The 23,906-nt window shown below is 44.5% G+C and overlaps 1 protein-coding gene across 2 annotated transcripts in view; it reads left to right on the top strand.

Annotated features, from left to right (window-relative positions):
• The first annotated feature begins 2,881 nt into the window (after positions 1–2,881).
• MYO10 (myosin X) overlaps positions 2,882–23,906 on the top strand; it is a 191,653-nt gene continuing 170,628 nt past the window's right edge. For both annotated transcript variants that reach the window (XM_045847792.1, XM_045847791.1), the window contains exon 1: positions 2,882–3,394. In XM_045847792.1, the coding sequence (XP_045703748.1) occupies positions 3,374–3,394 (21 nt within the window). In that variant the 5' untranslated portion in view covers positions 2,882–3,373. The remainder of the gene's footprint in view (positions 3,395–23,906) is intronic.

The following is a 23,906-nucleotide window of genomic DNA, read 5'->3' as shown; positions in this document are numbered from 1 at the left end:
CTCTCTTAAAGTGGCAAAACGGTCCCACCTATATTAAATTTTTGTCAATTGTTCATTAATTTATGCAGACAGATAAGAGAAGGTAATTCAAGCTCTTTGGGGATGTTTTATTTAGAAAATATAACACTCCATTTCTTTGAGAAATAAGTAGGAAAACTGAGAAGGACCTTTGCATCAGAGCATTAACATTCTTGAGCCCCTGTTACTTCTCAGAGGGCAGGGTTTGACTGTTCTGGCCCAAATGGCTTTGACCAATGGGTTACACAGATCCTTGAATGCAAGCACTTTTTAAAAATGGTAGCAAAAGTGGATATTCTTAGAAATCTATTGATTTAAAATGATTCCCCTTCTTTGCCCAAATTGGTCAACACCCTTTTAAGTTTTATACAGCCCCTTTAAACAACTGACTCAGCTCCAAATATGTGAAAGTTAGATATCCTATTTAGAATGTTTAAAATAACACTCACTTCGCTATTTGTTCAGCAAATGGCCTTACTGCTCTGTTTATCTGTACACCTTTTTTGGGAATGTTCATTTGTAAGGAAAATCCAGTGAATTCTGACAACATAAACAAGTGATTCTCACGCTCAGAATTGCCTGTTTGGGTGCTTACTAGAATGCAGATTATCAGGCACCCAGCCCACACCCCTGAGATTAAGAATCCTGCTTTGTCGTGCTTTTCTCTTTTAACAGACCCAGGGGATTTTGAAAAGGTGGTATAAACTTTTTAAAGAATTAATAACTTAGTAAAGTTCCACCCTTATGTATTGGATTTGGCTCACAATTCTTCATATGAGCCAAGTTGGGGGGTAATCAACTATATCTTCTTAATCAACAGGAAAGTGACTTTTAAAACAGTACTTTTCTGAGTAGTTTTAGGTTTACATAAAAATTGAGGGCAAGTTGTTCTGTTACCCCCTCACTGCCCCTTTTACATACTTTCCTCTGTTACTAACATGTTGTATTAGTGTGGAACACTTGCTACAATTGATGAGCCAACATTGGAAAGTGTCTTGGCCAAGGTGGCCCAATACAGAATCACTGCCCAGGCCGATGCTGGGAACCACGCCACACCCCCACACTCACTTGAACAAACTGCCTGGTAATTTCTCTTGAAAAACGTTCTGTACAGATTAATACTACAATGCCTGTAATTGTTCTGCTGCCATATCTGAACACCGGTGGCATGGGACTCATTTGGCTGATGCCTGGGATTGCTGGCATTTATCCTGGCTCTATCCTAACTTTCCTTGCAATATGGGGCAAAATCTTTAGTGGCTTAAGTGTGTAAACCTGTGAAGCAGTGCAACAGCATAGCACAATATCACTAATTTACATCTTGATTCTTTCCAGAGGGTGGTGGAGTGAATACATGATATTAATGCTGGAGAACTGCTCCGAGGTAGGTTACAAACATGCTTGGATTTTCGCACAAGGATCCATTCACTCTTTGAGAAAGCCTGGGAAAACAAATTTTAAAGCACAGTTCCTTCTCTTAAGGAGCTCCCATATTACCAGTGGAGGATGGGTAGGACACCAATAAAAAGCCCCTGACAACATGTAGTTTCCTCAACAGTCTTAGGAATAAGCCACACCTGTTGTTAGGTGGAGCTGGAAGCGGGATGAATGGCTTGGCATCTCTGGGTAGGCTTCTTCTGGAAGATGTGACTTTCTGGCTTGGGCTTTAAAGGATGAGTAGCAGTTGGCAAATCCCCTACAGAGCGCGTCTCAAAGTATTCGTGGTGGAGAACCGGTCGTTTTTGTTTCCAATCTGCTAGGTACCAATCCAAAATCCCTGGTGTGCCAGTTATGTGACTCACCACGACTCAGTCTGACAACACCCAAACTGGTTTATACCCGGTTCAAAGAGTCCACCGATCACGCGCTTGGATGCCGTAGCATCTTAAAATTGTTACAAAAGTTCCTAAACCTTTGTTCTGCATTTCCCTGTTACAGACAGGCTCCAAACAACATGCACAGGGCCAGGTGCCACTCTTTGAGGGATTATTAGAGATGAAGACTGTCAGCGCTCGCCCTGCTGAATTCCAATCTGCATTTTAACAAGATTCTCGTGTTTCCCGTGCACGCTGAAGTTCGAGGGCCTACCGTAGAGGAAATCAGGATTCACTACCAGGTGGGTTTGATTCTTTCTTCATTCATCTGATTTTCTTACGTTTCCTTTAGTCCAGAAAAAGGTTACACTTTAAAAGGTGCAATTGGCCACGCCCTCTTCCACTTTATAAAGCTACTATTCCCCGCGGCTATAAAAACGTCTCTTAACCTGACGGCAGGAAACAAACTCAACACGAGAAGGCAGCTTCCAGAAATTCTGATTAGCCTCCATCCTTGGCTTTGATCTGGCCCAACAGCCGGGGTAGCTCCGCGGACCACGCTTCCTTCCCTGGGGTCGCTCATCTGCGGAGCTGCATTAATGAGATCCGTGTTGAGCGGGTTCCAAGACCTGCTAGAGATCAAAGGCACAAAAGAATCCCCCCAACCCCTCCTTCCCAGTGACTAGTTGGTCTCTACCACTAGAGGAAAGAGTCAACTGCCCCGCCCGCCCCTAGGTGGGGAGGCTGGGACTTAAGTGGAGCCGCTTGGACCCCGCCTTCCTCGCCTGCCGCAAAGCCCCTGGATGCCTAGGCGCGGAGTGGGCCGGACCGTGCGGTAGGTGAGGCCAGGCGGGAGGGGGCGGGGTGGGGCGGGGCAGGGCGCGCCAGGGCGCGCCAGGGTGCGCCAGGGTGGTTGGGCCTCACCGGACCCTGCGGAAACGCGGGGCGGGGTTGACTGAGGGCTGGGCTCCTTGTGGGGCGGGGCTAGGCTGGCTAGTGGGCGTGGTCTGGCCAGAGGAGCGGAGAGGGGCGGGGCGTGTTCTCCTGTCTGCGAGACTCTTAGCAGCGGTGAGCAGGCTGAGCCGCGGCGCCCGAATACTCATCGCGGCGGCGCTCGCGCGGGGAGAACGACTCGGGGCTCGCTTTGTGGCCGCTGTCCGCCTGCCGGCGCTCTGCGCCTCCGGCCCCAGCTCCGAGGGAGGGGGCACACTCCCAAGTCCCCAGCCGTTCCCCCCCGCACGAGCCCCGGGGAAGAATGTGCCACCAGCTGTTCGCTCGCTTGCGCTGCGCCCAGAAGTGAAAAACTTGGAGGAAGAGGAGACAAAGGCTGCGTTTGGGACGGATGAGTTGAGAATTGGGTTTGGGCAAACAAAAGGTGCGAAAGACGAGAAGGGGATAAGGCGATGGCAGCGGGGGAGCCTCGCGGGCTCGAGTTCCTGGGAGTCGCGCCGTGACACGCATGGTTTCCCCGGACGGTCTGCTGGGCTGACTTCCGCGAGCTGGACACCCGACTCTGGCAAGTTTGGGAACGCACTGGAACAATGGACAACTTCTTCCCCGAGGTGAGTGTGTTCGTGGCCCGGCTTTGGCTGCTTTCCGTGAACCGGGCGTCGGCTATCTTCCTGCTCGGACTTCGTTGCCCGGGAGGGAAGGATCTGCCCACGGTGCCGCGCGCCCGCCTGGTACCTTTCCCTAAACCCGAGAGGGCGAAACTTCATGAGAGTCGCCTGAAATCAACCCCCCTCACCCCGAGGGAGCCTCAGGATGAGTAAGCCGAGGCAGGTTTTGTTTTGCCCCGCGTTTCCACTTTGTCCCAGGAGGTAGCGAAGGTGAGCTTCCTTTTGCGTGGGTGCCTGGCTCACCCTTGTCCCTGCGGCGCCCACGTGAGGCAGCGGGCTCCGGGGCCCGACCAGGGCATCTGCTTGCCCGACTGCCTGGGTGTAGGAAGCCCAATAAAATGTTCAACTGGGACGTGCCTTTCTTCAAGAAAGGTCTGGTATTTCCTTTGCAAAACGTGCTGGCTTCCTGTGAGAGGGGTGCAAACACTTCCAGAGGAGACGGCTTCATGAAGTGTGAGCGGGGAAGGCAAGGGTTTAATCATTCACCCAGTTCTCTGTCCGCCGGACCTTTGGAGTCTAGCTTCTAGTTCTCACCAAGAAGTGCTCTTTTAGGGTTTGAGATAATTCTAGAAGGTGAGATCAAAAGATCATATATTCGTTGTCTTTGGCAGATTTTGAATTTGAATGTACAGAAGATTGTCTAGGGCAAACAATGGCTATTTTAAGACTAAACTGATGCCCCTTTTAGGGTCATTGAGGGCAGGACATCAGTTACTTGAAATCGTTGAGTTGAGAACCACCCCCCCAACCTACTCCCCCCCCCCCATCCAGAGTTGCTGTGGTTTCTTGGCTCCCTTTCCTTTCTTGGTTGTGTTTATTTAATAAATTCTGTTTAAGTTTGAGGTTTGAAGTGGCTCAGAGTAAACTTAGTTGACTTAAGGGAGTCTGATGTGACTTTCATTGAAAGCCAGCGGGTGTTTTGTGAATCCAGGACCGTTTTGGAATGTTCCAGCAAATTAGATTGGTGAGGGTTTGCCTCTTTTTGCCAACTTGCTTTATCAGACTTCAGTGGATGTAAGACTTCAAGTCATTCTGCTTTCTGGATGCCAACTTAAACAACTATTTACAATGGCCAAAGTGATAAGTATGTTCTTGTGTAATAGTAATATGCAGTTTTTTTCAAAGTAGTGTCTCACATGTGATACCACATTCTCTGTGATAAAGGGGCTGCAAAGGAATTAATCATGCATTAATATGTATTTTTACTTTTTTTTTAAAGAATGAAATCTATAACTGTGAGACTGTCATATATTCTAATCCTTCATGCCTGTAAGAAGGCGCCAGAACTTTTTGCAGGAGTTGCAGGTTAACCAGTGATGAAAGACCAGTGGGCTGTGTTTAATGCCTTTATCTGTAAGAAAACCTAGGTTTTGCCTACAGGACAAATTCTTGATTCTTTTTTTGGCTTTATTTTGTTTTTGTATGTTCTGGGTTCCCTGGGAAATATGATGAGACATAGAATTTGTGTTATGTTTGTTGAGTCCCCACCCCCATGAAGCCTGTCTGTGGAGTACAGGGGGTCCGTGACCTCCCCTTGGGGAGAACTCTTCCCCCTAGTGCAAGTGGGAGGAACTGCAGGATAACGTGGTACAGCAGCAACCTGCCCCTCACATTCTGTTTGAAAAACTTTTTCCTTACACTATATACCTTGGTTCAGTGTAAAAGAAAGAAAGACAAAAAGCACAAAAACCCTGGCTGTTGGATTTTATTTCGGTAATTAATATAATATTGAAGTTGGTCTTAAGCAATCATCTACTCCATCGCCTTCCATTTCCTAGATGAAAATTTTTAATCCAGAGATGTTAAGTCATTTTCCCAAGGTTGAAGAGCTTGTTATAGAATCCAGATCCTTTTTCCTCTGTTGCTAGTGGAAATTGTCATTTGGGGGAATTTTTTTCTTATTTAAAGTTATATCTTCAATGTTGTGATGTATTTCTAAATCAGCCTTCAAAGTTCTGCCCCTAAGGTGGAGGCCAGCAGCGCCGGGGGGCAGGGTGGCCAAACAGTGCTGTATTAAGTGAAGACAAACTCCTAACACAGCTCCTGTCTCTCACACTAGTGTCTTATAACAGAGCATCCTTTTGTTAACACTGTCCAGTGAAGAATATCTTATGTCCTGTTAGAGTAAAAACAAAGTATAGAAGTGAGATATTTCAAGGACAGCAAAATTTTAAGTCCTCCTTATCACTCAATGGCAGCGTGTTCTTCAGTAACTTTTCCCATTGTGATTTAGGCATAGTGACTTGTTGCTTGTTGGATAACAATTTGAAGCTAAAGTAACAATTGAGGGAAAAAAATTGAACGAGATATTGTATGTATTAGCTTCATATATGAGTGGCCAGATAATAATGAAATAGGAGTTACCTGAGACTAGCAGCTGCTACTTAAGCATGGGGCCAGGGTTTCTCAAACTGGGTACCTTGTCATTTTGGGCCAGTTCATTCTTTGTTTTAAGGGGGAGGGGCTGTGTGGTGGCTTGTAGGATGTTGAGCAGCATCTCTGGCCTCTACCCACTAGATGCTAGTAGAGCCCCCAAGTGTGACAGCTGAAATGTCTGTAGACATTGCCAAATGAGCCATGGGGAGCAAACTCACTGCCCACTGAGGACCGCTGAGCACGATTGGTCCCACGAGGCAGTTGCCTTGGGAAATGAATCCCCTTGCTGCATGCACTGCCGTCTTGCCTGTGAGTGCCTGCTTTAAGTATTATGGCATCAGACATCTTCCTGCCCACCGGGCCAGCGGGAGGCTTGTGTCCCTCAGCTGATGGCTATTGACTTTGAAATGTGCCTCCAGATTGGAGAAGCTGAACATCCTGCACTCCCCAATGGAGTTTGTTTCTTCTTGTCCTGTCTTCGATTTTTATGGATTCCCTAAGTAAATGGTATGTGCACTTCTGGGAAACATTGTTTTTTCAACATTTGGAGGTGAATTGTCAAAAAGTTTACTTCAGGAAGTAACTAAAGTTATGTCTGTAATCAAAGCAACTTTTAAAAAGCAGAAAAGTCTCAACCAGCAAAGTTGCAAGACTACTGAGCAAACATGTTGTTGATATTTTGAGGTAGATGCTGTTTCCGTGTCTCCAGTGCTTGGAACACTGGAGGGGCCGTAAGTACTCACCAGTGGAACTCATAAAGGAGCTTGACTTTTCTGTTTTCTATTTTAGGAATAGGTGGGGTATAATGGCTGTTCAAGCAAAGGATCTTTTGAGGATTATTAATAGGACATTTATAAATGTTTTGCTTTTAAAGAATATGTAAAATGTACAGAACTGTATTCATAAATATAGATATTAGAAGCAGGTATTACTGTTTTAAGGGATAAATTGTTAGGTACAGCTGGAATGTTTTCCACTGTTTGCAACCTGGTTCACTCCGAGTTGGAACAAACTCAGTTCACTAGATGTTAAGTGGAAACACCTTCCTCCTTTCCACTGTTTGGGACAGGATCTTGGGTTTGGTTGTTACCTGAAGTTTCTTAGCTAGCTTCTTTTTTTTAATTATTATTATTTTTAAGATTTTATTTATTTATTTTTAGAGAGAGGGGAAGGGAGGGAGAAAATCACTGGTGTGAGGAAGAAACATCTATTGGTTGCCTCTTGCACATGCCCTGACTGACCAGGTATCGAACCTGCAACCCAGGCATGTGCCTTGACTGGGAATCGAGCTGGTGACCCTTTGCTTTGTGGGATGACACTCAACCAACTGAGCCACACCAGTCAGGGCTCAACTGGGAAGAATTCTTGGGTCTATTTTCTAATAGTGTTTTATGTATATCTGTATGTTTTAGAGCTTATTGAGGTTTGTCTTGGTTAAAAAAAAATTAAGATTTGTTTTTGGCAACTCCTTCCCTTCCCCCCAATCATCTCTCCTATGCCAAAGGGAAGTGCTGAGGACTTCCTTGTCCCACCAAATCCTGAAACCCACACTTTCGACAACTGTATAATAGAATCAGAGCATTTAGTGTTTTTCTCACAATGGAGTGGTAATGTCTTGCCTTTTCGGTACACTCTGCAAAAGATTTCTATTGTCAAGTACATTTTTTGGCCTCTGTCACATTGGGAACAGCAAAGCCCCAGGAGCAGCTGCAAGCAGGACAGTTGTTGCTAGCAGGGAGCCCGGATCTCCCGGGCCAGGGCGGGCAGGGAGAGGCTGCTCCCCGCTATCACGTGGCCTGCTGCTCTTGCTCTCCTCTCAAAATCAGGCACAAATCAGTGTGGTCAAGGGAGCAAGCAGACTATGCACTTTTCCAGCTCTGCTCGCTTTAAGTGGGGTCACCTGTAGGGACATGCGCCTTGAATGTGCTCTTCTATTGAGATTGGTAGGGTAGGGTACCTTACTGTTAATCGGTTTCAAAATTCTGCATTCAGGGCAATGGCTGTGTAACATTTTCATGTCATTAATTTGCAGGGAACACTCAAGAATGAGCAATGTGGGAATTCTACTTTAAGCTTAGCAAGACTTCCCCTGCCTCAAGCCCTTAGGTAGAGGGGCAAACAGTTGTTCTGTAAAAGCATAGAAAAGCTGTGTCTGTCTGTACCCTCCCACCTGTGGGAGCTTGGCCAGATTACTCGACCTTCCTGGCCTTTATTTCTCTGGTCTATAAGTGGGCATAATAGTGTTGGCTTTGTATGTTATTAAGTGAAATGAGGATAAGATTAACAAAGCATTTGTCACATTGTAGGTAGATGAGTAAAAATAAGAGTTTTTGTTATAGCAATTTAGAAGTTAAGAATGAGTAGCCCTCAGTGAGTGAATGAAGTCCCAGTACTCAACGGTGCAGGGGAATCTTGGCATTAGAGCTGCTTCCCCGTATCATCTCTTGTGCTAGATTGCATTTATTAATTTGCTCCCTTTCAACTGGTACACTTCTGGTAGATTTTATATTTCCAGAATTTTATCTAAAGCATGTCCAGATTGCTTACAAAATCAGATTCACGTTCATGAGCCCGGTTGTCCAGGCCTCTGATCTTGCAGCTCTCTTCATTCTTTCCCTGCATGGATTTCACTCCAGAGGCTCTCTTACCAGCCCAGCTGCATCCCAGTGTGCATGCCGCCCTCTCTGACTCGTCTAGTTCACGGTGCCCCTACCTCTCTTTCCTCCGAACTTGGCTCTCTTTCCGTCCTGGTCATCTTGGGGGTTTACTCCTGTTACCTAGAGGCTTTACCTACCTTCCCCCTCCCTTCTCAAATGAGTAAACAGTGCCTTGAGAGGTTAAATACCCTATGTATAAGTTTTAGAACCTGGTTTGCACTGAAAGATCCTGAAGGATGGGATTCTACCCTTGTATATATAGCTGTTATTTTTCCCTCAGTACAGATTTTTTTTTAATGGCGGAAGGGGAGATGCTTGTAATCTTTTTCATTAATTACAAAGCATTTTAGAATTCTTTGAAGACAATAATAAATATGGCTAATGTTTATTGAGTGCTTGCTTTATGCGCCCTATGTTTCTGAGCACTGTACATTCAATAACTCATTTAATCCATTTAACAACCCCGTAAGGCTCGACAGATTAGGAAAGTGGGGCACAGAGAGGTTAAGTATTAGCCCCGTGTCACACAGCTAGGAAATGACAGCCAGGATCTGAATCCAGACTGGCTGTCTCCAGAGCCTCTGTGCTCTTCACAGCCTGTTGGTGTCATTAACCTTACACTTGCGTCATTTTCCCAGGCTCTTTGATGAAGTGCCATATACAGTAGGCCGTTAGTAAATGATTTTTAAGTTGGAAACAGTGTGGGAATTTGGGGAGACAAGTGGTCCACACCCCAGAAGCATTGCAAACCCAGTAGGAAAATGTGAATCAGCTTTTGAACATGACACTAATTTTTAGTTGGTTTGTTTTTTACTTAGGAAAGAAGAGTATCTTCTGTTTCTTTGTAAAATGTGGTTTCCAAAGCTGCTGGCCCCAACCTCAAGAGGATGGTGGGAAGATTGTATAAGAAGGCACTTAGAGAACTGGGTTTTTGAGAAATGTTTATTTTATTAAAAGAAAGGGTTGGACAACTCATTTTTCTCCCCAATTCTGATGCTCAATTATTGGAGTATTCCTCTGTGAGGTTTTCTGAGGGAATCTTGTCTTTCGAGTAAAGATGTTGGCTGCGTTCCCAGAGTTTTCCATATCAGTCGTGTTGTCCTGGTTGGCTTACTAACACTGGTGCAGTGACCGTGACAGCAGAGAGGAATGTTTCTCAAGGATCCTTCCTTGAGTACAATATTTTGCTTCCCTGCTAAGAGCTTTTTTGCAAAATGTCTCCACCAGGCTGAAAATAAGAAACTTGAGTTCTCAATTTCAATCTAGCATCTCACGTCACGTGGCGACGTATCCTCTGACTCTGCCAGTTGCGGGAAGAGGCGGTGGAGGTCTGGCGGCAGAGCCGGGGAGTAGCGCACGGGAGCTGTACACTTTGTCCCTCTGCCTTCGCCCGGGAAGCAGGTTCCGTAGCTGCTTTCAGGATTACAGTTCCTTCTGTGTAAAGGCGTTTTATACATTGTGCTAATTTAAAAAGTGAGCTATTCGTATTAGAAAAGCTAGGCAAGGTTGAATGTTTGCACTTTGGGGTAGGCACACTTGTCGTTACTGTCTGATTTAGAGGCCAAGATAACCCAAGTTATGGTGCTATTGGAATGTAGCTTGTTTACTTGGTCTCTTACCCAGCACTGTGTCCTGAAATAACCCTATAATTCTTTCAAATGTCTTTTTTTTGGGGGGGGGTCAGTTAATAACATGTGAGCAGTATCCATTGGCATTGTGAAGAGAGGTGGACTTCTCTCTGATGAGTCTGTGCCCATGATATCTGTTAAAACGAGGTTTCATCTAGTAGGCTATGTACTGATGTGTGTGGCTGACCATGCATTTTGGGGTTCATAGATACTTAAATTAGGTTCCTAGAATTAGAAGTGTTCTTGCTGGGGGGAAAAAAAGCTTTTGATAAGCATAGATTTGCTTTATTACTTTTCTTTGTCATTCTTAAACCATTTTCTCCCTTGATTGTGCAAAGCTGCACCAAGTTTAGAAAATGCCTTAAGCAGAAGACAGAAACTCCCTGGGTCCTACTCTTGACGTGCTGTAGTGTGTGCCTTCTGGGGCTCCGTAGATGGCCAGGTAAAAGCACACCTGCGATGCTCACTTAAGAGGTGATTGAGAAGAGCCCTCAATGTCGGGCCAGGATACTCGCCTGTGTACAGGAGGAGCCCCTGACGTTTTCAGGGTCGGGTTAGAGTACAAATGTAGGCCCACCCCATCACATATCTAAATATTTACAAGTTATAGGCAAGTTTACAGACCGCTGAATGAAATCTCTTCTATCTCCTACCTTGACAAATATATCTTCATTAGGACACAATTGAAGAAATCGTGAAGCTACAGGTTTTACTGCTGAAAGTCAGCAGACTGTCGAAGATGAATGAAGATGATCATAGCTACACACGTCCGGTGTCCTTTTGATGGGCCGGCGATGTTTGCATGAGTAATAGACATAAACTCCATGATTTGTTTATTGGTAGAGTCGTTGTGGTTCTTAGATTTGCTTTTAAAAATTAATTTTGGTTTGAAGAAGGCCTGCTTGCTGAGGCTGGACATTAGTCACCGGCATTGTCAATAAAATGCACATAGCAATACTTAGATTTAAAAAGGAGTAGGATTGCATATGATAAATTGTTTGTATTGCAGAATGTACACAATTGTGTAATTTTATTATGTCACTGTCATTGATATTGTGAATCTCACTGTTTTTAGACTTTAAAAGACTTTAAAATTCATTTTTAGAGAGAGGGGAGGGGTGGGAGAAAGTAAGGGAGTGAAACATCGGATGGCTGCCTCTTGCATGCTCCTAACTAGGGATCTGGCCGGCAACCCAAGCATGTGCCCTGGTGAGGAATCGAACCCATTACCTCTTGGTTCACAGGCCAGTGCTCTGTCCACTGAGCCATACCAGCCAGGGCATCATCACCTCTTAAAAGAACCTCTAGACCCATTACGTATTTCTTAAGTTGTTTTTCAGACCTTTCAGCATTGTGCATATTATAAAGAAAACTGAACACAGAAGTTAATTCATTAAAAATTTGTTTTCAGATGAGGTTATATCTTAATGTACCTTCACCATAAAATAGTCTGCATAAAAATACGACTAGGGATTATGTGTATGTGTATTTTTTCCTTTCTAGTCATACAAATGTTTTTATTTCCTTAATCTGATATTTAAATATTTTCTTGAAATAGCAGTTTTTTGTTGTATGCTTCACTTTTGTTCCTTTTTGATTGAGGAACTTTTTCCCTAATATTTTTAAAAACACATTTTTAAAGTGAAATGGCCAAAGTGTTTTTGGGGTTTGGGGAAGCTTTTGCTAATATTATTAATGGTAAGCAATAGTTCATAACAAATAACGGCCACTTACTGCAAGTTCAAAATTAATAATACTATTTTCACTCAAGACCATGATTTGTTGTTTGAGGAACTTCTGTTTAGTTACTTTTTTTTTCCTTTTGTGATGTACAGGGCACTCTAAAGCCTAAAGCCTGCAGCCCGAGGCAGGGTCCTAGGTGTATATTTCTGAGTGGCCCTGCCCATTCCTCCTGGGCCTGCATCATTGTCTGTATGACCATTTTCGGCTGTTTCTGGTGCGCTTTTATAGAAGACAGCACACAAATATTTTTGTACCTATATCATTGCATGGTTGTCTGATTATTTCTTGAGGATACCATTTTCTGGGAGTGACATTTGATCAGACAAGGCTTTTGCACACTTTTACTTACCGTTCGGCAGCAGAAGTTGTACGGGGTGTGTTAGTGCAGCTTACTGTGGGCACAGGGCAGACTCCCTGCCAGGATGTGTTTGTGGTAAGAGGGTTGTCATAACTCTTGTTAGGCTCTTAATGACATGCATCGTTTCCCAGAGGATGTTAACATTTAGTCCTCGATTTCTGGGTCCACTGCTAGGTCTTCTTTGAGCCTGGGTAGGGGAGAGAGGCGGCGTTCTCAGAGAATAGCAGGGCTGCTGATTTATGTCTAGCCCCCAGAAAATCCCAGTGTGGTTGCTCATGTTCATTTAAGGCCAAAGCACACACAAAGGATGCAGCCTTGTGCTGCCTGGGGAGCCACTGGCCATTTGTTCACGGTATTGTGTGTATGGATTTTTGTTTTTTTAATTCTCATTCCTTTGCATTGTAAATATTCTTGGGAGTTAACCCTGGGCCATCTCAGTAATGTGGTGGTATGCTAACTGGAGAGACTTGAGTGACATGCAGCACTGGTGTGTGTGTCTGTATGTTTGACTTTAAGACTCATTATTTTAATTAATTTCCCGCAGGAAATCTTTCCATGAAGTCTGAAGTAAGTGTTGAGTGCCAGGCACAAATAACACTGCATTGTTTATGATGGCGTCACTTCATGCAGGTTTGCCTCTGTTCATTCCCGCCCACGTTTCATTCTCTCAGTGACGTGGGCTGAGGACCAAAGTGTTCAGCCCTTTGCTAGTTTTCAGCCTTGGATGTTCAGATGTGGACAAGTGTGCTCCCTTTCTAGGCCTTCTCAACCTCGTCACTGTTGACATTTTTGGCCGGGTCAGTCTTTGTGGCTGGGGGCTGTCCTGTGTGTGCCTTGGGACATTGGGCGGCATCCCGTACTCTGATCCCTCGATGCCAGTGACACTCACCTTCCTCAGTTGTGACGACCAAAAATGTCTCCAGATGTTGTGTGTGTCCCCTGGGGAGGAAGGGGGCGCAAAGTTACTCCAGCTGAGGATAGCTGTGCTGTGTCCACACTTCTGTGGCCACAGCTTAAATTTGATCTCATTAGTCTGTACATTTTTCACTCCTCGTTTATATGGATTCCTGACTGCTTTCCACCCCTGCGGGTGATGGGGAGCACACACTTACTGATGTTGAAGTTTTATTCTGTTTAGGATCCAGACTCTAAATCATGGTTTATCATCCAAATTGTTTGTAAGTTGTTCAGTCTGGTTAGAATACTTGCATCCAGCTGTACCCTCTGCCCAAGAATTTTGTTGGTCTCCCTTCTGGTGTTTGACCTCTCATTCCCTGGGGCCCCTTTCAGATCCTCTCCCTGGGGCATTAGAGAAACATCTATGACCTTGTACTGATGATGAAACTGACTGTTATTCTCTAGCAGGACAAAGAAGCTCATATTCTCTTAAAGTTGAGAACATGTTGAACTAAGTTACGTGCCCTCTCTCCCACGTATTTATTTCATACAGTTTTCTTCGGGGATACTTTAAACACACACACACACACACACACACACACACACACACAATAGGCTCAGAAGTTGCCAAAATATGTAGTACAGTGAGTGTACCTGCCACCCAGCTTCCTTGGTCACAATCTTATATAAAAGTAGTGCCATATCAAAGCCAGGAAATTGACATTGGTACAATCTACAGACCTCATTCAGATTTCGCCTGTTTTTGTATGCATGTCAGTGTTTTTACACATGTAGGCTTGTGTAACCACCAGCATCATCCTAATATAGAGCTCTCCATGCCCCAAGCTACCCCATGAGAGATACTCCCACCTCCCCCCAGTCCTTGGTAACTGCTAATCTAGTCTCTGTAAGTTTGCCACTTCTGAGTGTTATGTCAATGCATCAGACAACATGGAAACCTTCGGAGATGGAACTTCATCACTCAGCACCATGCAGACCTGCCCGTGTTGTTGCATGCATGGATGGTTTGTTCTGTTTCATTTCTGAGTAGCACCCGATGTTCTGGTGCTCGTTTAATACCTGTTGCTAACTAACCTCCATTACCATTCTGATGCTAACGGTCATTTGGGTCATAAAATACTCTTTTTTTGTCCCAGGGTTGTTGAGAGCCCAGATTCTCATGGCCCTCCTTGTTTACTCTTTGTAGTGAATTTAAATGCTATTGTCAAATAATTTTTTTGTTTTGTGACTCTGCCTGAAGTCTTTTTGAGATAGATTCACTGAGACCTGGTGCATTTGAACTTGCTCATCATGGTACCAATTAGCAGGTTTCTATTCCTGGTCTCTTACCCTGAGACAGGAACTTACTGTTAATACTGTCAATGTGACAACCCTAAAACGTTACAGCCCTACGTGGGCTGGCCTGGGGAGCAAACGGGTGTTGGAGCTTGCTAGAGCCAGGACTTCTTGGGATGCCGGACAAGAACACAACAAGATACTCCTGTCATCCATCAGTATCGTAACAGGACTGAATGGAAGGGGATCTCTCTGATGTAAATCAAGACTTCTAAGGCCATTTTAAGTGCCCTGACTTGAGTCAGACATAATGGTGATGGCAGTGGTGAGGGGAACATCAGGTGTGAGGTATGACAAGAGATGCTAGGACAGGCACAGACGACATCCACCCACTTGATCAGCCAGGGACCCAGCCATCTCCTTACCCCAGTCCTAGGACACTGTCTGAACCACCCTCACACGTACAGCCAATTTCTGGGCTAATCGGCTGGACTCTGTCTATCTCCACCCTGGATCTCCGATTTTGCTGCCTTTTTGTAATTAAATGGAGTCAGCCCATCTCACACCTGGTGCCTTTTTCTTCTTCCCGTTTTCCTGCTGCCTTCTGTTTTTCCCAGCATTGCTGTCTTTTCCAAGGAACTCTGTATTCGCACAATGTGCACAGAGTAGAGCAGCTTCAGTTTGTCGTTTTTGACTCCCCGATGTTTTAGGCTGAATTCGATGGAGGGACCCACCTGTTGGTTTCTCTGACAGTCCATGGTGTTTGTAGAGCTCTCTTCCAACCCAGTATCTCAAATGAATCAATCTTTTTCCTACCAGCCTTCTTCACTGTCCAATATCTGCATCCATACAGAGTAATTGAGAATTACTAGGGTGTGGATGATCTTAACCTTGGTCTCTAATGACACACCTTTGCTCTTGGTATCTTTCCTAATTCTTCCATTGCTGCCCTTCCACTCTTTGTCCGTTGGAAACGAAGTGTTTCACCAAGGTCCTGTTCCCTGAGGGTTGGTTGGTTTGTTTGTTTACATCTGGTAGCGGTGTTGTTTGCTGTCAGAAGTAGAGTGAGTCTTCAGTAGGCAGTATTTCTGAACTGCTTACAGATTTTTAAGAAAAGTTAGTAGCCTCCCCCCACACTATCATACATTTTTGCCTTGAATGGGGCGTGGTCATCAGAATACTGCTTTGTGAATCACAGGCACTGCTGTTCCAAAAGGTTTTCATTCTCTAGGGATTCTGTCAAAAGTTGGTGCCAATTTCAACTTCAAGAATATGAAGTCAGGTGCAGACAATAAATTCTGACAGTTTTTCAGACTTTGAGAAGCACTGGAATTCTTGGATGTTTCTTTTGGTAACATGGTGTTTCAGCTGTAACAATTTCCTTCTTGCTGCTGGGCAGATTGGTAGGTTAGGTTACTGTATTTTAGGTCCTCAAACCATGTTCACTTAAGGTTCTCTTTGCAAAGGCCAATGTGTCTTTTTCCAGAAATATTTCAAAGATGGATTCTCTTCTTGTTTTTCAAAGTCAGCATCAGAAGAAAAAGACAGGATAAAATGAGCCCTTGGTTGTGAAATTAGGAGTAGATTCCACCATACAGAATTTTGGAGACTAAGCAAGTCGGGGGCTGTTTTGTGTAAGATGTGAAGGGTCATTTGCACATCCGTCTTTTTACCATAGCTATTTCCTACTATTTTATTTAAAAAATGAAAACACGATTTATCAGTTCTAAGAGTAAGAATGGGGAGCAGAAGTCATTCTAGCTCGGCCTCCTTAGGCCCTGCTCTTCTGCGCTTTGTATGCAGTGCTCAGAAACGTGCTTCCGTAGGGGACACTGTCTTTCTCGGGGTGCAGGGAGCTCTTAACGGGACTGTGACGTTATTCTCCTGTATTTCTGCGATATCAAGGAGATTCCTTTCATTTATCACGAGGCACAGAGAACTAGGTTACTTTACTCCAAATCTACCACAGATGATGGGGTTGGTGATAAAACTTAGGTTGTGTCCCTTGAGTCTCTTAAAATCACCACGGGCTCTTAAACCTCCGCCAGATCCCTAAACGGGAATCTTTAACGTTGGCGTGCATGTGAGGCAGGGAAATGGGATATCCTCAGAAGAGTTAAAGGCCCTGGAAGGTTTTCTTTTGCATCATTATAAAACGTTTGGTGAAATTGAATAGCTGTGTCCTTAAGATAAGCCAAATTTTGGAAGTTTGTTTGTTTATTATTAATTTTTAAATAATGGGTGTAGAATGTCTTTACCTTACCCAGTTTAGTCCAAAATTACCTTTTAAAGAAAAAAAAATTATTCCAGCAGTGTTCTCTAACTCAAGACAGTGGTTTATTTGTCCGAGAAGGAAAGAACGATGTGTAAGTAGGATTTGCTATCATGGGGGGTGGGGGGGGGGGGGACTTTGGCTACAGTGTGAATATAAATGGCACTTGACCTGGTGGCTGCGCCAGTGTGCTCTCAGTTCAGTCTCCGTGTCATCTGCATTTTCCTGTGTCTGGTTTAAATTTACTGATCACTTACTGCGGGCTGGGTCTGTGTTAAATTCTTTCCATGGATTTATTTACTCTCCTCAAGTCTTATGCAGTTGGAACCGTTCTCCTGTCCATTTTACATATGAGAGTACCGAGTCTTAGAAGCTAAGTAAATCTCACAAGTTCACACAGCCGGGAAGTGGTAGGACTGGGACTTAGACCCAGAGATGGAGCTGGCATGTGCATGGGTGCTGGCAGCAGGCATGTGGAAGTGGGTGCAGATGGCATCCTGTGGAGGAGACCCTTGGAGATGTGTATTTGCTTCTCCCCAAAGAGCAGGCCCAGGACATGTAAAACGAGCCGGGGAGGAATTACCCATTTTTGCCAGCGACTGGAACAAGGAGGAGAAATTTCCCTATAACCCAACGAGGAAAATCACAGTCCTTCTGGTGGTTCATGTGACAGCAGCAAGCGAACATTCATCCTGAGTGAGAGGCGTAGTGGGCATTCTTTTGGGGAAGGAGATTCAAAGACTCATTTCAGTGACATTTTTATAGGTTTCTAGGCGAGCATCTCTCCTGAAGGTGAAGGTCACGCTGAATCTCCCAAGTCGTTTGCCATGGCTTTTGTCTGTTTGTGATAAGCCCCAGCTTCCCATGAGGCGCTGTTGTACGACGCGTGTTTGCTTGGAGTCTGGGAAGTTTCGTGGACCTTGCTTGTCATCTGCAGAGCCGACAGCTGCCATCTGCCTGGTAGATGTCAGTGGCCCTCAGCTGTCTTGTCGCAGATTTGGGCACTTGGACTCTTCCCTTCCTCCTCAGCAGAGATGGATAAAAGTGCTGTATCATTGTAGTTCAGGGTTACATTTTCTTTTAGAAAGATTGTGTTTTGTTTTTTTTTTATTAGAGAAGTTTAGATTCATAGCAAGTAATAAAATTTTAAGGAACCATTTGGGAGATTGACCTCCCTTCACGTGATGGGAGATTTTTGTTTTTTATCCTCACCTGAGGAAGGGAAAGAGAGATAGAAACGTGGATGTTAGAGAGAAATGTTGATGGGTTGCTTCTGGTAAATGCCCCGACCAGGGATTAATCCCACAACCTAGGTATGTGCCCTGACTGGGAATTGGACCCTTCACCTGGTTACCAGACGATGCTCCAGCCTAGTGAGCCACACCAGCCTGGGCAATGTGATGTGATGTTTTAAAAAAATAATTAATGGTTTACATTTAAACAGACTTTTCTAAGCTCTAATTCAGTTAAGATGGTGATACGGTAGCTGCTAGTGTTTTTCATCCCTAACAAAGGCAGGTTTTGTAGTTTGCGGAGAAAAGTGCTGGCATGGTTACGAAGTGTGCAGTCTGGACGTTGGTGAGGGCTGGGTAGGTCTTTAGGAATGGAATTAGGATTATGTTTTATATATAATAGTGGTTCTCAACTTGGGGTAGTTTTGCCTTCCTGGGGCTATTTAGCAATGTCTGAAGATGTTTTTGGTTGTTACCGCCAGTGTGGGGAGCGCATTCCCGGCATGCAGTGGGTAGAGGTTGGTAAACATCCTAAAACGCACAAGAGAGCTCCCCATAGCACAGACGGATTCAGTCCAAATGCCAGTAGTGTTGCAATTACTCCTGTGGTGTGTTTTTTAGGGGTATACATGCATGTGTGCGTGTGTATATAATGCATTCACCTGATTTTTTTAGAAAATTAATTTTAGCATCTGAATATTTTATAGCTTGTGTCTCTAGATCTATAGTTATATCTTATATTTATTCAAAGACTGATTTCTGTCATATTAGTGAAAAATAAATATAATACATGTATTAGGTATAAAATGTGTATTTCTATAGTGGGATGTAGAAGTATTCTTTCCAGGCTTCCTTAACCATGAGCTTGCACTTACCCTAAAACAGCAAGGGGATAGACAATGGACCAGCTCTGTCACAGAAGACCAGGAAACCGATCCGTGTTTCTGGGACAGAAGAAAGCTGGAAGAGGCCAGCGTTAGCAATCTGCACTCTGCTCTCTGGACTTTCCTTGTCACTTGATTATTTTTAGTTAATCACCAAATGCTCGGATTACAGATCCTGGTAATAAAGCAAGTAGCAGCTTCCTGGAACCGGGAATAATTGAAACTTGACCAACAAAACTCTACACCTTCTCTTTTCTTTTCCACTTCTTTGTTTTGATAAGTAAGTGATTTTTCTTCCTGCTTTAATTTTCACCTAGCATGTTGTTGTCTTGCAAGCCACAGTAATGAATCATGGAAAGCTTGATAAGGGCTATTGAATCAGCAAGCAGAACTCTCATTTGCTGAAAATAATTGGAAGGATACTCACAATCCTTATTTGTTCTCCCCAAACATTCAGGCAGGAGGGACATTAAGTTGGGTTTGTTTTCAAGTTCCTGGATTTAATCTGTGGTTTAGGAGTGAGTTGTCCTTTTTTCTTTTTTTAATTTAGGCTTTATTAAGATATAATTGACATATAAAATTATAAGATGTTTAACCTGTACATTGTGGTAGGAATGAGTTCTTTCCATGTTTCTCTTCACCTTTTTTCTTCCCTCTTGGCAGAAAGACAAATAAAAAAATTAAATCTGATGTTCTTTTGACTTCGTTGCTTTTTAACATGTCAGGTGCTGTAAATGAGACATCTTTCTAGATGAACTGTGGTGTCGCGCATGCTTTGTTTATTGATTGGGAGTCATTTAAATAGACTCTGCAGGGCTCCAAATGGGATATTTAATTTGTTGGAATAAAGGTCTGTGCCACTATCTGTTGACAGGAAATTAATTTAAGTGGATAATTTGTTGGGCATTAGCTGAACTTGACAAGGAATTAAGGTCCCTGGAGGTGGTTCGTGATGGAAATCTGGGCTTGATAGGTGGGTAATGAGACTTCAGGGATGACACGGTCACCAAGGCTTGGGCTTCACTTAGCTCGTGACCAAGCCATTCAGTTGTAAGGGACTGGCACCAAGCTCTTGCTCACCAGTTCAGTTAGTTCAGATTAATAAGAAACTCGAGTGTGGTGAATGATTTCTTTGCTTCAGAGATCACTGCTTGTTAAAGGCCACTGTTGATGGGAGTCAGCATGGTTCAGTTGTGCCAGTGGGCCTGTGGTGGGCCTGACACATGTGACACAAAGCTGTGCTAAGGTCCACTTCCAGGTTCGAGGGGGGTTCCCACCCCTGCCTTACTGAGACCGCGATGTTATGGAGCGGGCATCAGGAGACGCAGAGGAAGTATATTTGGTTAACTTGATGAACCTGCAACGTCCTTAACATTTATCCAGACGCTGTAAACCTCTAAAACTGACAGTAATAGAGGGCGTGTATGAGACACTTACTTGGTAGCACTTGCTGTGCTAAGCCCTGTGTATGTATCACATCACTGAGTCAGCTGCACGTTAGGAGCTACTGTTAGTTCCATATGGAGTTGATGAGATGTAGCTTAGAGAGGCTAAGTAAACTAGGCAAATCACACAGCCGGTACATGGGATTCCAAGTTTTTGTCTGACTCCAGGGCCCATGTTCATTTTTTTTTCTTCCAAGTTGATATCGCAAGAGCTTATCATAGCTCTCCCTGCCTGGTGGATTGCCCGTCTGCAAGATTGACTGCAGGCTTATCAAATGTTTGGACTTTCCTTAGTGCTATATGGTCCCACACTGGGTAGCGGTCATATTTCAAGGTTAATTTCATGGTTTGTGTGCCCAGGTTGAGGGTGTGTTTTGTCTAGGATGCCCTCAAATACAGGACATATCTGGGGCTAGAAACTCAGCATTGCAAGCGGGCAAACCAAAAATAGCAGCAAACGTAACAGGCTTCAGCAAAAGTAACAGGTCTACAGAATTAACAGTGACACAGATGGGCCACCATAGGCTTCCTCAGATATCGCTTGTCCCAACAAGATGTTATGGGGCACATTAGTTTGTTCTTTTGCTGGCTTCTATCTGGTAGTTGGATATCATGATTAGGTTCTTTTATAAATGGGTTCTGCAGGCTTCGCAGGGTGTTCCAGCAGAAGCTCATGGAAGTTGTCATGAAGCTTGGGGAGGCTGTGTCCGGTCAGAACCACATCGAGTGGCTGTGTGGCCAGCAGGTGGGATCAGCAGTGTGGACTCCAGCAGTGGGTTCTCCCTGCCCAGCTGCCGCAACATTAAGGTCTTTATCGTTTTGTTGGGATCAGACAGATGTTGCTGTGCCTTTCCTGATCTTTATTGCCTAAGTCCATGTCCCCAGCTGCCTCCTTCCAGGGAGGAGCCCAGCTGGCTGGGTGTGGTATGTTGTTTCTTGCCTTAACTGATGTGATGTAAAACATTCAACATTGAAGCACAGACAGTACCTTGCATTATGGACATTCTTCCTTCCGCTGGTGCCTGTTCAGCAGCTGTATCCCCATCCCCCCCCACCTTCCTGTGCACCCCAAGTAGATGGCGGCTTGGCTTTGCCTGTTGTATGCGGGGCTCTGATTTTTGCTGGCCTGTTTCTGAACTTTAATACGCATGGATGTGGCGTGGTTCTAACTGGTCAGTTTGGTTCTGACTCCGGATCTTGTCCCCTGGCCACACCCAGCCCCACATCACACATGTGCCCCTGCCCAGGGCACTGCTCACGGTTGATCATGCTTCTGTGCAGAACTGCCCCTCCTGGCCTCCATCCGGTCTCTGACTTGTTGCTGTTCTGGGGTCTCAGTTATGACAGGTCTCATCTACCATGTTTAGTGGGAGCCTCCATTCTGCAGATAACAGTTTCTCCAAAGACAGACCTGTGAAGGTGGAGATTTTCCAATATCAGGGGGCAGACTTGAAATGAATCATTCAGTCCAAGCTTCTCATGGTCAGGTGAGGAGCAGCAGAACGTTGTAGTTTGAAATGCTCACCTGATTTATGGTGCATTGGCCTGTATTTTCTGCCAAAATTACCACATATCCTGCTCCCAGTTTTATTGCTAGTCAGAAAAGAGTTGATTATATTATCCAAGAGTTGGATTTTTAAAAGTAATTGGCAATACCCTGGCCGGGTAGCTCAGTTAGTTAAAATGTCATCCCCATACTCCATAAGTTGCAGGTTCGATCCCTGGTCAGGGCACATACAAGAAACAACCAATGAATGCACAAGTAAGTGGGAAAGCAAATAGACATGTGTCTGTCTCTCTCTCTCACTCCCTCATCCCTCTCTCTCTCTCTCTTTAAAATCAATTTACAAAACTAATTTGGCAAGAGTTATAAGAGAATATTCACAGCTTCTTATACCTTTTCTATTTGGTGAGTTGTTAGCACCTTTCAATTCTGAAACGGTAAGTCATTTGTTTTATCTCCGGAGACAAAGCAACAGTTTTTGATATCTGTGTTAGCTTATCAATCGCAGAAGAATGGAAACTCTCTAAGAAATGTCAGCTCATTTTTGGTGAACTTTATAAAAACTAAAGGGAAGATAGAGTCAGGTTTTTTTTGTTTTTTTTTTTGAGGAATAAACAGAATTTCCTTGCGTTCCGGCATTCAGTTGGCAGCCAGCCAGGAAGCGTGCCTACAGCTTGGGAATTGTCCCAAATGAGACTGATGGAAAACGTCTGACTTGCTGGAGGCTGAAATTCGATATCGAGGCGGTGACATGAGGGTGTGTGTGTGTGTGTATACACGTACGTGTACGCGCATGCATGCACGTGTTCATCGTGGAGCAGGGTGGCAGGTGAAAGATGTTGGAAGCCCTAACCCCTGGCAGCTATAAATGGAATCCTTGCTCACTTGAGTGGCTAAATTCATGCTTTTAAAAAGGGCTTTATTCTGTCATTTGGTCAGAATTAAGATTTGATTCAATATATTATGTTCATGACTGGCCTAAAATCATGCTCATTTTCCCTTTGATTTGAGCCAAGTTTAATTAAGAGCATTGCCTGACAAGCCCATTAAATAATTGAAACACTTTTCTTCAAAAGCTCGCTCTGAATGGAGGCACTATGTACAAAGTAAACGAGCCAGCTTGTGGGTGATAGGGCCTGGTGGGGCTGTGGTGGGCTGCAGCTCATGGGCCTGGGAGAGTTAAGGCTCAGGTTGCCGAGCCTTCAAGGTTTTTTGTTTTTTTTTTTTTTTAATTAAAAAAATTTTAATTGATTTTTTTTTAGAGAGAAAGTAAAAAGCAAAATGTTCTGCATAACTTGTCAACATTTTACAAATTAAGACAATTCACAGATGTCAGCATACCTGGTTTTCCTTAAAAACTAGAAGGCCTGACCTGGCTGGATTGCTCAATTGGTTAGAGTGTCGTTCCAGCACACCAGGGTTACAGGTTTGATCCTTGGTTGGGATATGTACAAGCATCAACCAGTGAATGCCTAAATACGTGGAATGAGAAGTCCTCTCTCTCTCTCCCTCTCTCTCCCCCCCTTCTCCCCCTCACCCTCCCTCCATCTCCCCCCCCACCTCTCTCTCTCTCTCTCTCTCTCTCTCTCTCTCTCTCTCTCTCTCTCTCCCTCTCTCCCCCCCCCCCTCTCTCTCTCAGCTAAACAAAACTTGACAGGAGCTTGTACTCTCCAAGTAGTGAACACGTGTTGCTCCTTAACCTTGGAGCAAAGGAGAATGTGTTGGCTTATGTTTTCTTTGGGTTAGTTTTAGCCTGCTTCCAAAAAAATATTTACTGTACTATGAACTGTTTTGAGGGCGTGGTATCTAGGTTAAATTTCTCCATTTTTGGAAAGGATCCCCACGTTGTTCAGTCTTTTGGGCCCATTCTGTATGTTTTACTTGGGATAGAAGCTGGATTATTCTTGTCTTTTGATAGGACAAAACAGTTAAAAGTTTACTCTGCCCTTTTTGCAGAGCTGTGAGGCTTGGCGAGTTGGGTGCCGTACTAAGATTCTGCCCCATCCCTCTCCGTCACACGTGCACCAGTGACTGCGGACCGCCCCCACCCCTACAGAGTGTAGTTTAGAGGGGGGGTTGGGGAAGCACGCCACCCGGGTCTGGGTGCTGTCCTCCTGCTGCCTAGTGTATGACTGTGGACAGCCCAGTCACCCTCCAGTGCCT

Source organism: Phyllostomus hastatus, unplaced genomic scaffold, assembly GCF_019186645.2.
Source record: "Phyllostomus hastatus isolate PE091 unplaced genomic scaffold, TTU_PhHast_1.1 phas_contig_58, whole genome shotgun sequence".
Lineage (NCBI taxonomy): Eukaryota > Metazoa > Chordata > Mammalia > Chiroptera > Phyllostomidae > Phyllostomus > Phyllostomus hastatus.
This window is presented reverse-complemented; position numbering and strand designations above follow the sequence as displayed.